Source organism: Macaca thibetana, chromosome 4 (genome assembly GCF_024542745.1).
Source record: "Macaca thibetana thibetana isolate TM-01 chromosome 4, ASM2454274v1, whole genome shotgun sequence".
NCBI lineage: Eukaryota > Metazoa > Chordata > Mammalia > Primates > Cercopithecidae > Macaca > Macaca thibetana.
Window position 1 is genome coordinate 62,839,508 of NC_065581.1, and position 22,044 is coordinate 62,861,551.

At 32.6% G+C, this 22,044-nt stretch overlaps 1 protein-coding gene across 1 annotated transcript in view; it reads right to left on the reverse strand.

Moving 5' to 3' along the window:
• Positions 1 to 7,900: 7,900 nt before the first annotated feature.
• The window catches only part of EYS (eyes shut homolog), a 395,623-nt gene continuing 381,479 nt past the window's right edge, over positions 7,901 to 22,044 (reverse strand). The window contains exons 9-10 of the mRNA XM_050788644.1: positions 17,863 to 18,002; positions 7,901 to 8,086 (exon numbers count right to left, since the gene is read on the reverse strand). Coding sequence (XP_050644601.1) covers positions 7,901 to 8,086; positions 17,863 to 18,002 — 326 coding nt within the window. The remainder of the gene's footprint in view (positions 8,087 to 17,862; positions 18,003 to 22,044) is intronic.

Below are 22,044 nucleotides of genomic sequence, written 5' to 3' on the forward strand. Positions count from 1 at the left end.
GAATTTCTCATATATCAAGATCCCATATATACTTGGGTTGTTGTTAGAGCTCTCTGTTGACCCATTATTATTATTATTATCATTTTCCTTTAAAGGCACCCATATGGGTTTCTGGGTTTGTCATACCATACGGTTCATGAAATCCCACACCATTAGTCTTCCTTTTCAAAGATAACTTCATAATTTGGAAAATGTTATTCATAAATATATATAACATGATAATTAGTGTCTAAAATAACTTGCAATATTTTTGTTGTTGCATTAAATGTGTGAATTAATTTGGGAAGAATTAATATTTTAACTAATTTAAGGCCTAATATTTAAGTCCATGCATTATGTTTCCATTTATTCAGAGTATATATAATTTTCTCTTTTTCATTGAGCTTAGTGGTACATAGAGGGTCTCTTTAACAGAGAATTAGAACTTTTTTTTTTAATTCTAAAGATTTTGCATATCTTTTGACATTATAACAGGTGGTATCACATATATAATTTCTAGATATTGCAACTGATATGGAAAAACTTAATTTTACATAAAATACTTGTATATGCAAAATTTGCTGGGCTCCATTGTTAGTATTAATTATGAGACAATATCAAGAACTCATTAAAGTGTTGATAATTTCAATTGCAAAAAAATCCCAAGATTTTCTGGATGTCAAAAAATAATGGCAAACAAAAGAGAATCACAAAATCAGAAAAGAAGGAAATTATATCACAAAATTAAGTATAATTTTCCTAATAAATAAAAAGCTTCTGAAAATCATTGTTTCATTAAACAAGTATTTGTTGAGCACTACTCTATGTGTCTTGTGGCTTAGTACTTTTCCTTATCAAAATGTTTTCAATGTTCATACGTATTAAAGCATGTATCGGTGATTCATTTTTGTCTATTGCTGAATAACATTTCATTGTATGAATATAACAAATTTTATGTATACATTCATCAGTTGATGGTCATTTGGGTTGTTTCAACTTTTGGACTCTTTTAAACAAAACTGCAAACACTCACATACAAACTTTTGTAAGAACATGTATGTTCATTTTTTTGAGTCTATACTAGAAGTAGAATTGCTGGGTCACATGGAAATTCTATGATTGGACTATACAAGTGGTTGTAAAGTGTTATCTCACAGTTTTGATTTAAAATTCCAGTCGTTCAGCCTTTCACCATTAAGTATAATGTTAGTTATGTTTCTTTGTTCTTCTTGTTTATTTTAGACTTCCCTTATCAGATTGTGGACGTTCTCTTTTATTCTTCATTTGTTGAGTGTTTGTTTCATAAATAGTTGTGAGATTCTGCAACATGCTTTTTTTTCTACATCTATTTATATTATCATGCATTTTCTTTTTTATTTATTCTATTGATAAAGTAAATTACATTAGTTGATTTTAAAAAAATTAAACCAACCTTATATTCTTATGATAAATCCCACCTGGTCATGCTGTATAAATCTTTTCACATGTTGCTGAATTTGGTGTGATACTGTGTTGAGGGTTCTTGTGTGAATTAATTTGGGAATAATTAATATTTTAACTAATTTAAGGCCTAATATTTAAGTCTATGCATTATATTTCCATTTATTCAGAGTTTATATAATTTTCTCTTTTTCATTAAGTTTAATGGTATATAGAGGGATTGAAAACATAAAACATAGATTTGCTTATAGTTTTCTTGTGATTTGTCTGGTTGTGCTATTGTTGTAATATCAGCCTCATAAAATGAGTTGGGAAATGTTCCCTGCTCTTCTATTTTTGGAGGAGGTGGTGAATAATTACTCTTAATTTTGTTTTAAATATTTGTTACAATGTCAAATGAAGTCATCTCAGCGTGGGCATTTCACAGTGTTAATTTTTGTTGGTTTGTTTAATTACTGATTCAATCTTTGTACTTGTTATAGGTTAGATTTCCTATTTCTTCTTGAATCAATTTCAGTAGTTGGTATTTTTCTATTTTCCATTTTATTGAAGTTAACTGATTTTTTAAAATTTACAGTTGTTCATAGTATTTCTTTGTAATTATTTTTCTTTCTGTAATTTCAGTAATATTTTATATCTTATTCCTGATTTAATATATTTATTTTGTTGTTTAAAACAAATGAACTTTTATTTTTCTGATATTCTCGTTTATATTTTATTTTATTAATTTTACTCTAAATTTTATGATTTCCTTGTTTCTACTTATTTTATTTCGCCTCTTGTCCATTGTGTTGTGGAAGTTTAGGCTACTGAGATATTCACAGCTATAAATTTTATTCCCAGCACTGCATCACCCACATCCCATGAGTTTTGGTATCCATTTTCAATAATCTCAAAGTCTTTTCTCATTTCTCTTGCAATTTCATTTTGATCCATTGTTTAATATAGATTGTGTTATTCAACTTCCATATAATTGTAAATTTACCAAGTTACTTATTGTTTTTGATGTTTAATCTCATTCAATTTTGGTCAGATAATGCCCTTTTTATTATTTCAATTTTTGGGAATACATTACAACTTGTTTTATAGCATATTGTAGGATATGGTCTATCCTTGAGAATGTGCCATGTACATTTAAGAAGGCAATTCTGCTGTTGTTGGGTAATGTGTTTTATAGCTCTCTACTATTTCTAGGTGATTTAAAATGTTCAAATCTTCTATATCTTAGTTGATTTCCAGCCAACTGTTACATCTGCTGTTGAAAGTAGAATATTAGAGTCTCTAATTGTTATTTTTGAATTAGCTATTTCTCCCTTAAATTATTTTTTAGCTTCATTATTTTGAGGCTCTGTTGTTAGTTGTATATATACATGCATATATACATACACACACAAACACACACACATATGTTTGTAATCACGACCTTTTCTGAGAGTTTGACTCTTTTATAATTATAAAATATCCTTCTTTTCCTCTAGTAACTGTTTCATTTTTTCTCTTAATATATATTTTATTCTCTTAATATCTATTTTTTTTCCCTGATGTTAGTATAGGCACTCCAGTTTTCTTCTTGTTGCAGTTTGAATGATATATTTTTTATTGCTTTACTTTCACCTTATTCATATCTTTGAATCTAAAGTATCTTCCATAAACCATGTATATTTATATACACACACACACATATATACATATGTATGCATCTTCTATAGCTTGTATGTAGTTGACTAAATCAGAAAACAGCCAGTCTAAAAATCTCTATCTTTTGATTGAATTTCTGAAATCACTTTAGTTAAATATTTTTGATATATTTGAATTTATGCCTGCCATTTTACTTTTTGTTTTCCACATGTCTAATATCGCTTCTGTACCTCTGTTTTTCTCATTCTAATTATTCTAATACTAGTTTCTTTTATACTAAGTACATATTACTCTAGGGCAATATTTTATTTTTTTGTATTTATTTTCTCATGATAGGGTCTCACTCTGTTGCCCAGGCTGCAGTGCAGTGGCACAATCATAGCTAATTGCAGCTTCTAACTCCTGGGCTCAAGTGATACTTCTTCCTCAGCCTCCCAAGTAGCTAGGACTACAGGTGTGCACAACAATGCCTGGCTGATTTTTAAAATTTTTTGTAGAGACAGGTTATCATTATGTTGCCCAGGCTGGTCTCAAACTCCTGGGCTCAAGCTATTCTCTTCCCCTGGCCTCTCAAAACACTGAGATTACAGAGATAAGCCATTGTGCCAGATCATGAGGGCAACATTTTAAATTTTTTAATGCTATTTTTACTAAAGTATATGAGTTTTTGTTGTTGTTGCTGTTTTGTTTTGTTTTGTTTTTTAATACTTTAAGTTCTAGGGTACATGTGCACAACATGCAGGTTTGTTATGTATGTATACATATGCCATGTTGGAGTGCTGCACCCATTAACTCGTCATTTACATTAGGTATATCTCCTAATGCTATCCCTCCCCGCTTCCCCCACCCCACAATAGGCCCCGGTGTGTGATGTTTCCCTTCCTGTGTTCAAGTGTTCTCATTTTTCGATTCCCATCTATGAGTGAGAGTGTGCAGTGTTTGGTCTTCTGTTCTTGTGATAGTTTGCTTAGAATGATGGTTTCCAGCTAGATCCATGTCCCTACAAAGGATAAAAAACTTGTCCTTTTTTATGGCTGCATAGTATTCCATGGTGTATATGTGCCACTTTTCTTAATCCAGTCTGTCACTGATGGACATTTGGGTTGGTTCCAGTCTTTGCTATTGTGAATAGAGCCACGATAAACATACGTGTGCATGTGTCTTTATAACAGCATGATTTATAATCCTTTGGGCATATACCCAGTAATGGGATGGCTGGGTCAAATGATATTTCCAGTTCTAGATCCTTGAGGAATCACCACACTGTCATCCGCAATGGTTGAACTAGTTTACAGTCCCACCAACAGTGTGAAAGTGTTCCTATTTCTCCACATCCTCTCCAGCACCTGTTGTTTCCTGATTTTTTTTAATGAATCTCCATTCTAGCTGGTGTGAGATGGTATCTCATAGTGGTTTTGATTTGCATTTCTTTGATGGCTAGGGATGATGAGCATTTTTTCATGTATCTGTTGGCTGCATAAATGTCTTCTTCTGAGAAGTGTCTGTTCATATCCTTTTCCCACTTTTTGATGCGGTTGTTTGTGTTTTGCTGTAAATTTGTCTGAGTTCTTAGTAGGTTCTGGATATTAGCCCTTTGTCAGATGAGTAGATTGAAAAAATTTTTTCACATTCTGTAGGTTGCCTGTTCACTCTGATGGTAGTTTCTTTTTCTGTGCAGAAGCTCTTTAGTTTAATTAGATCCTATTTGTCAATTTTGGCTTTTGCTGCCATTGCTTTTGGTGTTTAGAAATGAAGTCCCTGTCCATGCCTATGTCCTGAAGGGTACTGCCTAGGTTTACTTCTAGGGTTTTTATGGTTTTAGGCCTAACATTTAAGTCTCTAATCCATCTTGAATTAATTTTTGTATAAGGTGTAAGGAAGGGATCCAGTTTCAGCTTTCTACATATGGCTAGCAAGTTTTCCCAGCACCATTTATTAAATAGGGAATCCTTTCCCCATTTCTTGTTTTTGTTAGGTTTGTCAAAGATCAGATGGTTGTAGATGTGTGGTATTATTTCTGAGGGCTCTGTTCTTTTCCATTGGTCTATATCTCTGTTTTGGTACTAGTACCATGCTGTTTTGGTTACTGTAGCCTTGTAGTATAGTTTGAAGTCAGTTAATATGATGCCTCCAGCTTTGTTTTTTAGGCTTAAGACTGTCTTGACAATGCGGGCTCTTTTTTGGTTCCATATGAACTTTAAAGAAGTTTTTTCCAATTCTGTGAAGAAAGTCATTGGTAGCTTAATGGGGATGGCATTGAATCTATAAATAACCTTGGGAAGTATGGCCATTTTCACGATATTGATTCTTCCTATCCAAGAGCATGGAATGTTCTTCCATTTGTTTGTGTCCTCTTTTATTTCATTGAGCAGTGGTTTGTAGTTCTCATTGAAGAGGTCCATCACATCCCTTGTAAGTTGAATTCCTAGGTATTTTATTCTCTTTGAAGCAATTGTGAATGGGAGTTCACTCATGATTTCGGTCTCTGTCTGTTATTGGTGTATAAGAATGCTAGTGACTTTTCGCACATTGATTTTGTATCCTGAGACATTGCTGAAGTTGCTTATCAGCTTGAGGAGATTTTGGGCTGAGATGATGGGGTTTTCTAAATACACAATCATGTCATCTGCAAACAGGGACAATCTGACTTCCTCTTTTCCTAATTGAATACCCTTTATTTCTTTCTCTTGCCTGATTGTCCTGGCCAGAACTTCCAACACTATGCAGAGACACACATAAGCTCAAAATAAGGGATGGAGGAAGATCTACCAAGCAAATGGAAAACAAAAAAAAAAGCAGGGGTTGCAATCCTAGTCTCTGATAAAACAGACTTTAAACCAACACCCAGATTAATATAGCAAGTCCTTAGAGACTTACAAAGAGACACAAACTTCCACACAATAATAATGGGAGACTTTAACACCTCACTGTCAACATTAGACAGATCAATGAGACAGAAAGTTAACAAAGATATCCAAGAATTGAACTCAATTCTGCAGCAAGCAGACCTAAGAGACATCTACAGAACTCTCCACCCCAAATCAACAGAATATACATTCTTCTCAGCACCACATCGCACTTATTCCAAAATTGACCACATAGTTGGAAGTAAAGCACTCCTCAGCAAATGTACAGGAACAGAAATTATAACAAACTGTCTCTCAGACCACAGTGCAATCAAACTAGAACTCAGGATTAAGGAACTCAATCAAAACCACTCATCTACATGGAAACTGAACAACCTGCTCCTGAATGACTACTGGATACATAACGAAATGAAGGCAGAAATAAAGATGTTCTTTGAAACCAATGAGAACAAAGATACAACATACCAGAATCTCTCAGACGCATTTAAAGCAGTGTGTAGAGGGAAATTTATAGCACTAAATGCCCACAAGAGAAAACAGGAAAGGTCTAAAATTGACACCCTAACATAACAATTCAAAGAACTAGAGAAGCAAGAACAAACACATTCAAAAGCTAGCAGAAGGCAAGAAATAGCTAAGATCAGAGTAGAACTGAAGGAGATAGAGACACAAAAAACCCTTCAAAAAATCAATGAATCCAGGAGCTGTTTTTTTGCAAAGATCAACAAAATTGATAGACTGCTAGTAAGACTAATAAAGAAGAAAAGAGAGAAGAATTAAATAGATGCAATAAAAAATGATAATGGGGATATCACCTCTGACCCCACAGAAATACAAACTACCATCAGAGAATACTATAAACACCTCTACCCAAATAAACTAGAAAACCTAGAAGAAATGGATAAATTCCTGGACACATACACTCTTCCAAGACTAAACCAGGAAGAAGTTGAATACTTGAATAGATCAATAACAAGCTCTGAAATTGAGGCAATAATTAATAGCCTACCAACCAAAAAAAGTCCAGGACCAGATGAATTCACAGCCGAATCCTACCAGATGTACAAGGAGGAGCTGTTACCATTCCTTCTGAAACTATTCCAATCAATAGAAAAAGAGGGAATCCTCCCTAACTCATTTTATGAGGCTAACATCATCCTGATACCGAAGGCTGGCAGAGACACAACAAAAAAAGGGAATTTTAGACCAATATCCCTGATGACCATTGATGCAAAAAACCTCAATAAAATACTGGAAAACCGAATCCAGCAGCACATAAAAAAGCTTATTCACCATGATCAAGTGGACTTCATCCCAGGGATGCAAGGATGGTTCAACATACATAAATCAATAAACATAATCCAGCATATAAACAGAACCAAAGACAAAAATTCATGATTATCTCAATAGATGCAGAAAAGGCCTTTGACAAAATTCAACAGCCCTTCATGATAAAAACCTTCAATAAATTTGGTATTGATGGAATATATCTCAAAATAATAAGAGTTACTTATGACAAACCCACAGCCAATATCATACTGAATGGGCAAAACTGGAAGCATTCCCCTTGAAAACTGGCACAAGACAGGAATGCCCTCTCTCACCACTCATTTTTTTTTTGTTTGTTTGTTTTTTGTTTGTTTTTTTTTTTTTTTTTTTTTTTGTAGTTGCTTTGGAACTAATCGTACTCATCTTAACTTAGCAGAATTTATCACGGATTTATGCTAACTTGATTCTACAATGATATAGAAAAGTTATTTCTATACAGATATATTTCTTCTTCTCTTTTATTGTGCTAGAATTGTTATACATAACATATATTATGTAACATAATATATAATAAGTATATATGTATATATAAGTGTTTGGTGTGAAAATTCCAATCATTTTAATCAAAAAAAAGATTGTTACCATGAAAGAGTTTGATTATGACTCATCAGTGTAATTATAACTTTTCAATAGGTGATATTATCTGCTCAAATGATACATAAATACCTGGGTCTATTAATTTCATCTTCACAAATAGCTTCATGTTGACTCTTATTTTCTTGATCATCAGTTATATTTTCCAGATACATGTTGCTAGTCCATCTGAGAAAACATAGATACCGATATTCCTGATTGTCTTCTTCACTCAAACAACTGCATCCGTTTGCACAGATCTATAACAAAAAGAAATAAAAACGTTATAAATTCCCATCACTTACTACAATATTACAATTATGATCTGAGAGACCACAATACATGCCTCTCTGTCTACTAAGTTGAAACCTAGGGTTAAGGAAACAGAAGATAACTATGGGACAAGGGTTCAGAACTTGGCTGGCACAGCAATTCTCTAAATTTCTAGAGCTACAAGAAAAACCACACCCTTGCTAAACTCCCTAATAGGAGCTATCAGTCAAATTGTCATTCCATTCCTAACTCTGATTTACAACCAAGGCCACCATAACCCTTATCAGACAGAACTGCCTTACAAACACTCTTCTGATAAGCAATTGTAGGTCTCAAATCAGTTTCAGCCAGTTTATACAAACAGGATACAAACTGTCTTTGTGTCCTATAGTTCACTTTTTCATGCAAACTGCCAAATTCCACCTCATTTTAACACTAAAGCCCTGCTTCAAAAAGAACATGGTATGCATGTTACATATATGTTTACTCACTGAATATGTGCTTGATTCCTCCTCATAAATATGTATTGCTTTCCCCGCAAACCTGTTGAATATGTCTGAGTCTATTTTGAACACAGACCCTGTGAGGCACAAAAATCACCCTGCCCTTTACCACTTCTAAGAGAGCACCTTGGGTCGATATCAGAGATAACGTTTTCCCAGTTATATTATTTGGCTCTGTTTCCTCACCCAAATCTCATGTTGAATTGTGATCCTGAGTGTTGGAGGTGGGGCCTGGTGGGATATGATTAAATCATGGGTGCAGTTTCTCCCTTGCTGTTCTCCTGATACCAAGTGAGTTTTCCTGAGATCTGGTTGTGTAAAAGTATGTAACACCTCTCCCTTTACTGTCTCTCCTGCTGCCATGTGAAGACTCATGCTTTCTTCCCCTTTGCTTTCTGCCATGATTGAAAGTTTTGTCAGGCCTCCCAGCCATGCCTCCTGTACAGCCTGTGGAACTCTGTGTCAATTAAACCTCTTTTCTTTATAAATCACCCAGGGTCAGGTTTATAGCAGTGTGAGAATGGACTACTGCACCCAGTTAGCAAACTGATATCACAAATAAACTCTTCTTCTACTATTTAGTCTTCTTGGTAGTCTTTTGGATGACACAATCATTTCAAAGTTTGAATTTCAAGCTTTCATGTATTTGTTGAAATAATGTGTTCCTTTAGCAAAGGTTGAAAAAATCAGTTTTGATTTATGTCAAAATAATTTTTAATAGTCAAATTGTTTATACTCGAATTGTGACAGAAATATATATGTATATGTATATATATATATGTACTGAATACATGTACATTACACAATTTTTTTAAAAATTCCATTTTAACCAAATTTTTATAGACATTGTTTGTTAACTGATATGATGGAAATAGCATTGTATTGATAGACAGATCCATGGAAAATCTATTTGTGGTTTTGCTAAATAGTTTCTATCCTTCAGTGGTTTACCTGTTTTCTCCTTTGAACTGATAGTACAGCTTTACTTGATTCCTTATTAAAAGTAAATTAAATAATATCTTTCACATGTTTAATATTTTCATAAAGTCATGATGGTATGTTTTATTGAAAATTATATTTATATTTTTAACAGCTTTAAAACTCTTCAGCTTTAAAACTCTTCCACAGATATGCTCAATGGATTTACCTGACGGTTAGGTAAACTGTCAGAAGAGAAGTGCACTTCTTATGGAGTGCTTAAACACAGGCATATATTTGTATATTTACATATACCTATATTCCTAATTCCTACAAGTAAATTCAAATGACAATATAACTTTACTATCTTTAAAAACACTTCTCTGCATATTTTCATATTTTCTTTTTGGTTTTGGTTCATAGACAACAAGTTATTTTCCATCTGTCGCAACACAGATTAGGAATTTGGTTTCATGGTCTGATCCTTTATTGATATCTAAGTAGATAAATGGTTCATAGAGATTTACTCTCTGTTGAATTAGAATCAAATGAGAATCTGTCTTTTCACTTTCTACATAGAGATCAAAATAAGTAAGAAAGTCAAATCTAGTAGGAAGGAGAATAGTTCTTTGATAACATGATAGTGACATGTTATTTACACTTGCCCCAAGTCTAAAATATTACAATTGAAGCTATAAGTTTTATCTGTGTCTATATGTCTATGTGTTTGTAATTCATAAAGGTCTTCATCTCTCTTTGAGTATGTAATGATTTTCTACATTCAGAGGATATTAGTTGTAATTTTTTTTTTCCCAATTAAAGGAGCACTATTATAATTGGCTTACAAATTTAATAAGTACTCATATAAGAACAAATATTGGCGGGGCGCGGTGGCTCAAGCCTGTAATCCCAGCACTTTGGGAGGCCGAGATGGGCGGATCACGAGGTCAGAAGATCGAGACCATCCTGGCTAACACGGTGAAACCCCGTCTCTACTAAAAAATACAAAAAATATTGGCCGGGCGAGGTGGCGTGCGCCTGTAGTCCCAGCGACTCCGGAGGCTGAGGCAGGAGAATGGCGTAAACCCAGAAGGCGGAGCTTGCAGTGAGCTGAGATTCGGCCACTGCACTCCAGCCTGGGCGATAGAACAAGACTCCGTCTCAAAAAATATATAAAAAAAATTAAATTAAAATTAAAAAGAACTAACAAATATTAGCATTTTATGACACCACTTGATTATTTTATCTATCTCTATATCCATGTATATAGGTAGTTTAGCTTCCTGAGATCTGAGACTATATTGAACATTATAACTTACTGTGTATTTCTTTCAAAAATGAAAATATTTTATTTTGCTACCTCAGAAAAATTGCCAAAGTCAGAAGGTTGATTTGGCTATAAAACTATATTTTCTAGCCTATAAGTCTTATTCAAAATTTGCTAATTTTTAAAATATTCTTTATGGAAAAATGCCTAACGTATTATTTCTGCACCTTAAATATAATTAGAAAATATGAAACATCAAAATTTCAAATTACTCATTGTATTTTTAATTATTATATATCTACATTACAAAATAATACACAATAAAATCTTGAAAAAGAGCAATATATTAACAAGAAATATTAGTATAGAATTTGGAATAGGACAGACTTATTTCACATAACTATGTGCTTTCCCTTTTATTTTCAAAATAATTATTACGGGGATTAAAACAATCTGAAAGAACTAAAAGTTGGATAATGAGGTTTTTCTTTTGACTACACCTCCAAAACAGCACATTTTATCTAAGGGGTGTGATATGAACACCTAAATTAAATCCAATGCTCTGGTTGAGACACTTTTATTAAATGGGAACGGTGGTGCATTATTTTATGCTGCAGGTATTTACTATATCTAAAAGCTATTGCAAGTAATTTCTGTGACTAAAAAATAATTTTGGATTTCAACATTATTTCTCATCTGTTCAGATAGTCTAGACTTCTACTAGAATTTTGGTTTTCTATAATTAAATTTACAAATAAGTAATCTCTCAAAAAATTAGTAAGACAGTAAATTATATCAGTAGACATATAGAAACTTGAATCTGCCTTGTATATCGGAGGAATCTACCTTGTATTTCTCAACTTTGTGTACATAGAGAAACAAAGATCTGCTTAAAGGAGTCCATTAATCTTTAAAAAAATTTATGCAAAACATTCTATCAAAATGTTAAATCAAATGTGTTAGGCAATTTTGGACTGCATAGTGGTCGGCAACCCCAACTCCTATATTATTCACAGGTCAACTGTACATATACCATGTACATAAAATATATGATTAATTATTAAACTTTGATTGCACAAAAACCTCAATATTACAAAATATACAAAAGTTAAATTAGAAGTTTTATTCTAGATATTTAAAAATGTTTACTTGAGGAAGGAATGTAATAAAATCATGATTCTGGGCAGTGGAAGATCTGTTCTTCCCAAAGGAAATAGAAGTAAAACAAACAGCTGGAAATTCCCTTTTTGAGAATTCATTCCTATTAATGTATATACATAAGACAATATTATTACCCCAAAGTCACTTCTTTTGTAGAGAAATTAACCTACCTGAAGAACATTTATAACATACTTACAGAAAATGTTCTGCATAGGTAAGTAAACAACTCTAGTTAAATAATGCCAGCTATCATTTCAGGGAATATAGTGCAATTTTCTATAAATTATTTTGTCATATCCACAATATATTAATACATAGGGTCACTTGGCAAAGGACTCTGTGGGAAAAAAAAAATATGTAAGATCTAATATATGCCCTTTATTTTGCCATTTTTGACCCTTGATATTAAATAGATAAAAAAAGTGACCTCAGAGGTGAAAGTGACTTTTTGTAATCATGATATGTAGAAAGCTGGATCCTTAAAACAATATCTGTCAAGGTAAAAATTGCATGAAAGTTAAATAAGTAATTAAATTTTATTAAAGACTATTGAAATAGGGGAGATAAACTAAACTCAATTCTCCAAAAATAGAAAACAGGAGGAATTTTAATTGCGAACTTGAATAGAAAACGACAGCAGTCCTCCCTTTTGTTGGTTTCACTTTCCATGCTTTCAGTTACCACACTTCAAAAACATGTTAGTGATATTCCCCTTCCTGTGTCCAAGTGATCTCATTGTTCAATTCCCACCTATGAGAGAGAACATGCGGTGTTTGGTTTGGGGGTGGCAGGAGGTAGGAGGGATAGCATTAGGAGATATACCTAATGTAAATGATGAGTTAATGGGTGCAGCACACCAACATGGCATATGTATACATATGTAACAAACCTGCACGTTGTGCACATGTACCCTAGAACTTAAAGTATAATAATAATAATAATAATAATAAATGTTAGTATAGTTTAGTAAGATATCTTGAAAAAGAGAGACAATAGTCACAAAACTTTTATGAGAGTATGCTGTTATAATCGTTCTGTTTTTATTAGTAATTGTTGTTAATCTCTTTTTGTGCCTAATTTATAAATTAAACTTCATCATGAGTATGTATGTATAGGAAAAAAATACAGTAAGTACAGGGTTTGGTAATATTCACAGTTTCAGGCATACACCGGAGTCTTGGAAAGTATCCCTGCAGTTAAGGGGGAAGACTGTTATACTTGATGTCACTAGAGAAGAGTTGGATCAATGGAATGTGTCAAGCAGATTGAGTTATTATTGAGTATGCAAAGATTTTGCTCTGTGAGTAGGCCTTCTGTAGAGTACACTGGGAAGTAAGAGTACTATCGTATTTGATGTTTATATTTCAGAGACATGGTTCCAAGGTCCTTGATAAAGACATCCTATGCATCCTTAAACTGCCAAGAGGTTGGAAGAAGATTTACATACATTTCAAAAAGGCAGATAATTTACAATTGCAACATTTTTAAAGTGCATCCTATAAGAAAAAAAAGAGTGCAGGGGCCTGTAGGCAATCAGAAACCTGTCTTAAGTTTAGTCAAGGTGAGGGAAAGAAAAAGGCTGTTTGGCTTTATATTTAGGTAACTAAAAAGGAACAGATTTAAAAAATTATAGCTAGATGAATTAAAGTTCAAATTTATACTGGATTACAACCTAGTCATAAGTTCTGAAATAAAATAAACTTGATTAAAACCTTTCACATCCCAAATTTTAGTGCTCCATGGACTCTTCTACTTTGCTTGAAATTCAACTTCCCTTCCCAGTAACTCATAATAATATATAATTTTATAATGTTTTTATAGTAGGGGTGTAGAAAACAAGGGGTGTATTTATATTCGTGTGTTTCCATTCCAGAAGTATTTGCATTTAAAAGGACCTCACTCAGGGAAGGGACAGATTTTACCACAAAGAAATAAAAGAAAATTTTGGAATTTCTGTCTTTGATGATGAAAACTAAAATAAACCTAATTTTCCATCACATGTTTTAAAATACTGAGAAAAAGCAAGAATAACTTACTATTTACTCCATGAAATATTTGCTTCCGGAACATAAGACTGTGAACCAACTAAAATAAGTTTTTTATAAAGACTAACAGTTTGCAAATCAAGATTCACTTTAAAGATTCTCAGTATTTTGTGCCACCTATACAAAGCTTTCATTTATGGCCGGGCGCGGTGGCTCAAGCCTGTAATCCCAGCACTTTGGGAGGCCGAGACGGGCGGATCACGAGGTCAGGAGATCGAGACCATCCTGGCTAGCATGGTGAAACCCCGTCTCTACTAAAAAATACAAAAAAAACTAGCCGGGCGAGGTGGCGGGCGCCTGTAGTCCCAGCTACTCGGGAGGCTGAGGCAGGAGAATGGCGTAAACCCGGGAGGCGGAGCTTGCAGTGAGCTGAGATCCGGCCACTGCACTCCAGCCTGGGAGACAGAGCGAAACTCCGCCTCAAAAAAAAAAAAAAAAAAAAAAAAAAAAAGCTTTCATTTATAAACTCTAACCAATCTCCACTAGATACCCTCTACAACTGGCCCAAGGCACTATGCCAAATAAATAACTTTCCACAACTTCTCCCATCTGAGGCACTACTAAGATTCTAGTAAGGGGTTGTTTTCTCTTATTGAAAGAAGTCTAAAATAATTAGTTTTTCTTGATCAGCAGAATTATCTGGTGATCTTTTGGAGGGTAAAAAGTGAACAAATCGAAAGTTCCACAAAATCTCATTAAAATGCACTCACTCTCAATGCTGAATAGCAACCAATGCACTACCCTGAGACCACTGGATATTCTCTCCAACTGTGAAAGTGACATAGGTACAGCATCAAGTCTAAACTCCAATTTTTTTTTCATCAACTTCACAAATGTTATGTTTCTTTTGTTTCTTAAGAAAAAGAAAACATTTTTAGTAATCTTTTAATTATATGATTCAAATATATATAAATAGAAAAACTCTGTCTTCATCACTTTTTCAGGTGAGACTATAAGAGGAAGTCAGCTGGGAGAGGAAAGTGTGGGTTCTAAAACTACATGATTCAAGTGTTGTAAGTAAGTGATGAGTTCAGATGGTCACATCACTCTGGTGTTCCTTTGGGCAATATTTTTATTGTCATCTTTTAAAAAATCTTCTAAACACTGTCAGTTGATTTGAAATGGACTGATATTTAGAATGTTCTGGAGACATGATATTGTACAAATGCTTTCTGACATAAGTTTTCATGGGTTCCTCTCAATTTTTTATGCCTGGACACCTCACATTCCTCCCCTCATATTGTAAGCCATATATGTATCTCTCTAATTGGCATAATTTCTCAAAGGACAATGTGAAATTGCAGTGACCACTCTGGGGAAATTTTGACATGAACAAGATTGTTTATTTGACAGATCCAATAGAACAAAAAGGGAAAAATCCTCATGAGGAGATTCTCTGTCCTGTATGTCTAATAGAGAAACTACTGTGTATTATACAAAACCTCCTCTTGTATTTTCATGCTTCTGGGATTAAGATGCACTAGATTTTTAATTATATGGTCTGGGGAATTGTCAAGTATGTGAGTTGTTTAAACTGTCTATAATAATTTGTTCTTGCATGTATGAAAATAGGTTTTTCTGCATTTAAGCATCTCCAATGCTGTGCAGAAAGGAGATAATCTTTGCAATCATAATTTTATATCTACCGGAATCTAGATAAACTTAACTTATTCATTTTTCACTTTTTCTCCTTTTCTGTTTTGCTTAGAAAAAAAATCGAAATTAATTGACCATAAATATTTTTTCTAACATTCTATATTGCCATTCTAGGATTATTTTTCAGAGTGTCCATATTTTACAATGAAAGGAAATGATTAACTGTGCTTTATTCACATGTTTTCTCTTGCCAAAATTTTAACAAATCAGGAAAAGCATTCATGTGTATGGGTAATATTGTTAGTCTTTTAGTTGAGAAGAAAACTGGGCTCCATAGAGCTCTGGCATAATCCTAAAGTTTTGATTTTTCAAAATACCTAAATACTGAGTTTTGTTTATTTATATTAGTATATGTATTTATTTATTCTAAAGAGGTTTATTTATTTAAAACGGACTCATGTAATTTTAAATGACACTTTAGATAAATTAACCTGATTTAATTTAACTTTAAGAGAAATATTCTATAATTATGTCCTCAAATTGTCTATGATTACACAAATCTAAAATTGATATAATTGAAATTTTAATAACAGATATAATTTAAAAGGGATGAATCTTGTGAATGCTTACTAATTTTACTACATTGATGTACTAGAATGTTTTATTGATACTACAAATCATAAGAACTTAACATGATTGTGTAAGTTTGCAATTTCTAAATATTTAGTCAACATTAAGAACTTATACAGATATTTAATCAAATTAATCAAATTATTTTAGATGCCTAAACAATTCCTAGTTAAGAAAAATATAAAAATATAGTCTCTAAACATAGATTTAAATTACCCCTGTCCTTATAGAATGGAAATAAGGTGTGCAAATACAGTTGAGGGATGTGTGTTTATATTTATTTTGCCTGTGATAAAAGTTGTTAAAGTTACATAAAATATGTAATCATAAAGTAATAAAATAGCTAAAATGATCTTAGATTGTTATCTTTGTGTATTTTCTTGAATCTAAAGAAATTAATGGCTAATTTACTTGAAGTTGGTGATTATTATAAAAGAATACTGAGAACTAAAAATACACAAAAAACCCCACAAATATGATTTGCTTGTTCCTAAAAACGGTTTATAGTTACTGAATTATTAAGTGTATTATAATATGTAATTATTTTTAATATACTGATAAAGCTAAAAGTCTTAAAGATAAAGTTGTAATGTAGTCATCTATTTGTATATTGATGTATATGTGATTGGCTAAATATATATATATATATATGTAAGAATGTATTAAGCTTACTTCATGTATTTATGACTTGTAAACATATATCAAAATATATTTGAGGGCATACTTTTAGATGTTCTGTGGTATTTGAAGTCTTTTTGCCTGTAATTGTAATGCCTCTAGATGGTGAATTTGAAGGAAATAGTGACTTGTATCAGTTTTTACAAGGTTGGACTCAACGTAAACTGATATATTAATAAAGAAAATGGTTTATTAGTCTTTACTGAAATTTATACAATACACAGAATTAAAATATGGCTTTCTTAAAATGACCAAATTAGGTTATATCAAGACAAGATAGGTTACAAATACTTTGTTAATTCTCTAACTTTTTGGAAAACTTCTGAATCACTTTAACAAAAAGTTCCTATTCCTAATTCATTTAAACTGAAGATTCTTAAATTTTTCTTAATTATTGTTACATATTAAAAAATATAATCTTAATTAGTGTGAGACAAAAGTCAGGGGATAAAAGGAGGGCCTCTCTTTTATTCTTGCCATAGGCCTCACAATTTTTAGTGATGGAACCGCCTAGAAATTTGAAATTATTTTCATTTATTTTTATTTATTTTATTTTTAAGTAGTTTGCTTGTGTAAGAGATTAGAAATCTCTCAGAGATTAAAACATACCCAAAAGACAATGGCATTTCATTATGATCTGTAAGCAAAAAAAGTGGCATAATCACAACTGTATTTGAGAGGCTTTAGTCAGCCTGTAAATTATAACATTAATAAAACATAAGAAGACTAGGAACAAAATGATTTTTCAAATTTTTTTACCTTTCCATATTATAAATGTAAGAAATAAATACAAATTTCCAAGTAGACTGCTGGGAATTTGTTTAAGAAGTTATATTTAAACTATGCAAACTACATATTTTGAATATTGAAGAATCTGTAACCTAAACATTTCTAACTTTTTTAAAAAATCAGAAAATTATGAGCTAAAGAGAAAAATGAAAAGCAACTATATAAATTTACCTTACCTCTTTTGTGCCTTCACATGGGAAAGAACATGAAGAATTATTATCTTCAGGATTGTTCACATAGATTGCATCTTCAGTGCAGTTTGCAGTCAGAAAGAAATAGGCATCAATAACCCCTTGGCACTTTTCACCTTCAGATCCTTTAAAAAAAAAAAAAAAAAGAGAGAGAGAGAGAGAGAGAGAGAAAATTAAATAAACACTTACATACTTGAATTCACAATGAATTATTAAGGACTGTGGTCAAATTACTTGAAAAGATAAATTTGACAACATCTGTCACAAAATAAGTTCCTATATGTATATGATATTGAATTTGAAGGACACCTCAGAGCCCAACACTCTCATGTTAAACGTGGACTGAGAAATACAGCATCACAAGAAGACACAGCTCCCAGGCCAATTCACTTTTTAAAATAATCAAATGTTGACTAAACTGTAATTAATAATTATAAGAAAGGATAGTAGAACCATAAAAGGAACAATGTCCTATAACGATAATAAAAGCAGAGATTGCAAAAGAGCAGAAGAAAGAAGTGACCTATATTCAAGAGAATGTGGCCTATATTCAAGAGGAAAACTAACATTTTAAGGCCCAGACTAGAATTAACAGACAAGGACTTTAAAATGATTATGCTAAATTTGCTGAAAAGTCCACAGGAAAAGAAGAATAAAATAGATAATTAGATAAGGAATTAGGGAATGATAGATTTTGAAATTGTAGGAAAAACTAAACAAAAAATAATTGTAAATATCAGAATTGTAGGGAAAAAGGAGTTAATTAAGCTGGGCTGATAACTTGTTATTGGTCATTAGTAGAGGTAATAAAAGAACATAGGAGATCTGATCCAATCTTTTTGTAATCATGACTACATCTCCTAATAAACAAACACAAAATATTTGTTAGAGGACAGTATTTATCTAAAGAATCTTTTAGCAAAATATCTCTGGCTTTGGATCACTTATAGTAAACAAATCTAAACTCTAGGGACTTGCAAGACATCATTTCTTAGAAAATATCACGTAAACTGTGCATTTTACAACTGAGTTATAAATTAGAGATGATTCATTAGAGATGATGCTCCCTATCATGTGAATATCTCACCAAGAAATCTCACATATTACTGGAAAAAAACAAGGAGCTAGTAACCAACCACAATATCCCAAAGCTCTTCAATCATACGTATGTAATTTGACTGTTTATAATTTTAAGATTTCAGACAATTATGGCTATATTAATAAAACAATAAATGGATGAGATTATAAGAAGATCAGACACAAGAGAAGAAAAGATCAGTAAATTTAATGATAGGTCAATAAAAATTCTACCTGCAACATTCTGAGAGTAATTAACTCAAACAGGATTATGCTAGCTCCATATAATTAATTGATATGTGTCCCTCCCTCTGTGTTTTTGTGCAAATCTATATAGATTAGAATGAATATCGAAAATTTGGAGAACTTTAATAGAAGGCCATATATTTCAAGCATGTTTTTTGTGGGAAGATTTTTAAAACTATTTTATTCAGTTAATTAAAAATTGTAGGATTATTTAGAATTGAAATTTATGATTTGGTCAGTTTTTCCAATTAGTATTTCTTTAGAAATTTATCCATTTCATTTACATTGTCCAATTTATTAGCATAAAGTTTTTCATAATGATATATCTGACTAAACATTTGGATTTAACTCTTAAATTTTTCCCGCTGCCTCCCAAAGACTCAAAAAAGAGATAATGAAAACAACAACAACAACAACAAAATAAAATGAACGTTTTAACCCACGAAAAAGAGCGAGAAGATGAAAAAATGACACACTGACTAAATTAGCAGAAAGACTACAGCCAAAACACAAGTGAGAGGACATAATCATGAAAAAAAATATTGGCTTAGCAGAAATACTGAAATGCTCAGGGTTTAAAAAGCATCTGAGAATCTGATACTAAGGTGGTATCTGGAAACAAGATTAGCTGACACTCAGAGCCTCTCTCCCAACTCAGTGATCCAGATTATTATTCTAACCCCTCACTCAGCTTTACAAACAATTTCTGAGGTTTATTTTCAGGAGTTAAAGAATCTCAGGGGCTCCTGTCTTAAGGACACCAAGCTCCTTGAGGGTCCCCTAATGAAAGCCTAGTTGCCAACCTGCAACCCTCTCATAGAGCTCCAGTCATCACGGCCCATCCCTGTATGGTCAGTTTCCAGTCAGCCTTCTTAGTTCCTCACCGTTAAATATGATCACTCCACATTTGGTAGAAAGACTCCAAACGAGAGAGAACAAATCTTCAAAAACAGCATTTACAGAAAACTGAGACCCTACGCAAAACAGAAGAAAATTAAAACAAACAAAACTATAACATTTTGAGAGAGAGAAGAAAAGCCATTTTACCCTTATTGGGAAAAAAACAAAACAAAACAAAAAAACAAAACAGAATATCACAAATGATGTTACAAATGTATACAATTTAAAGGATGGAAAAATGCCCTAGATTATAAAAATATAGTAAAATAAATTAAAAATTCAAACTCATTTTGAGATATTCAAGTGGGGGAATGAAGTAGAAAATAAAGCAATACAAAAACAAATAGCAAAGAGAAAAGAAATTATGAGAAAATGAGAGGATCGATTTAGGAGATGTCATATTCAATTGGTGGAAATGGGGCTACAGAAGAAAAAAAAAAAAAAAAAAACAGGAAAAAAAACTTTTTAGGGGAAAAAGGACTTTTTAGGGGAAAAAATACAGAAACTACCTAAAAATGGAAAGCTTCCAAATAGAAGAGTTTAACAAGAGACAACAAGAACATACTATGTAAAAGTCTCAACATTGTGAAATTTCAGACACTGATCAACAAACATAGAAAAGTGTTCCACAGAAATAAACACAAATTATATATAAAGAATCAAAAGGTTGTCTATTATACACATGATTCTACACAGTTGCATGCCTTTCTTTCACCTTATGTATCTCAGTCCTAGATGAGTTCTACATACATTTCCATATCTATGTTTATTCTTTTTCTTAATAACCAATGATACCAGCTATAAAATTATACGCAAATTATTTAGCATGTGGATGTATTCCCAATGATCGGAAGGTTAGGTCAAATGGCATAGAGTAGTATTGACAGATATTGCAAAATTATCCCACTTAGATATTATAGTGATTTTACATTATTGCCAGCAATGGATAGTCATTAACTTGTCCAACTCTAAAATTTTTGCCAGGCTAAGAGGAGAAAAATTTATATACTTAAAGTGTTTTTAAAATTGGACCTCTTCAAGGAGAACTACAAACCACTGCTCAATGAAATAAAAGAGGACACAAACAAATGGAAGAACATTCCATGCTCATGGATAGGAAGAATCAATATCGTGAAAATGGCCATACTTCCCAAGGTTATTTATAGATTCAATGCCATCCCCATTAAGCTACCAATGACTTTCTTCACAGATTTGGAAAAGACTACTTTAAAGTTCATATGGAACCAAGAAAGGGCCCGCATTGCCAAGACAGTCCTAAGCCAAAAGAACAAAGCTGGAGGCATCATGCTACCTGACTTCAAACTATGCTACAAGGCTGCAGTAACCAAAGCAGCATGGTACTGGTACCAAAACAGAGATATAGACCAATGGAACAGAACAGAGCCCTCAGAAATAATACCACACATCTACAGCCATCTGATCTTTGACAAACCTGACAAAAACAAGAAATGGGGAAAGGATTCCCTATTTAATAAATGGTGCTGGGAAAACTTGCTAGCCATATGTAGAAAGCTGAAACTGGAACCCTTCCTTACATCTTATACAAAATTAATTCAAGATGGATTAGAGATTTAAATGTCAGACCTAAGACCATAAAAACCCTAGAAGAAAACCTAGGAAAACCCCTTCAGGACATAGGCATGGGCAAGGACTTCACGTCTAAAACACCAAAAACCATGGAAACAAAGCCAAAATCAACAAATGGGATCTAATTAAATTAAAGAGCTTCCGCACAGCAAAGGAAACTACCATCAGAGTGAACAGGCAACCTACAGAATGGGAGAAAATTTTAAAGGGCTAATATCCAGAACCTACAAAGAACTCAAACAAATTTACAAGAAAAAGACAAACAACCCCATCAAAAAGTGGGCAAAGGATATGAACAGACACTTCTCAAAAGAAGATATTTATGCAGCCAACAGA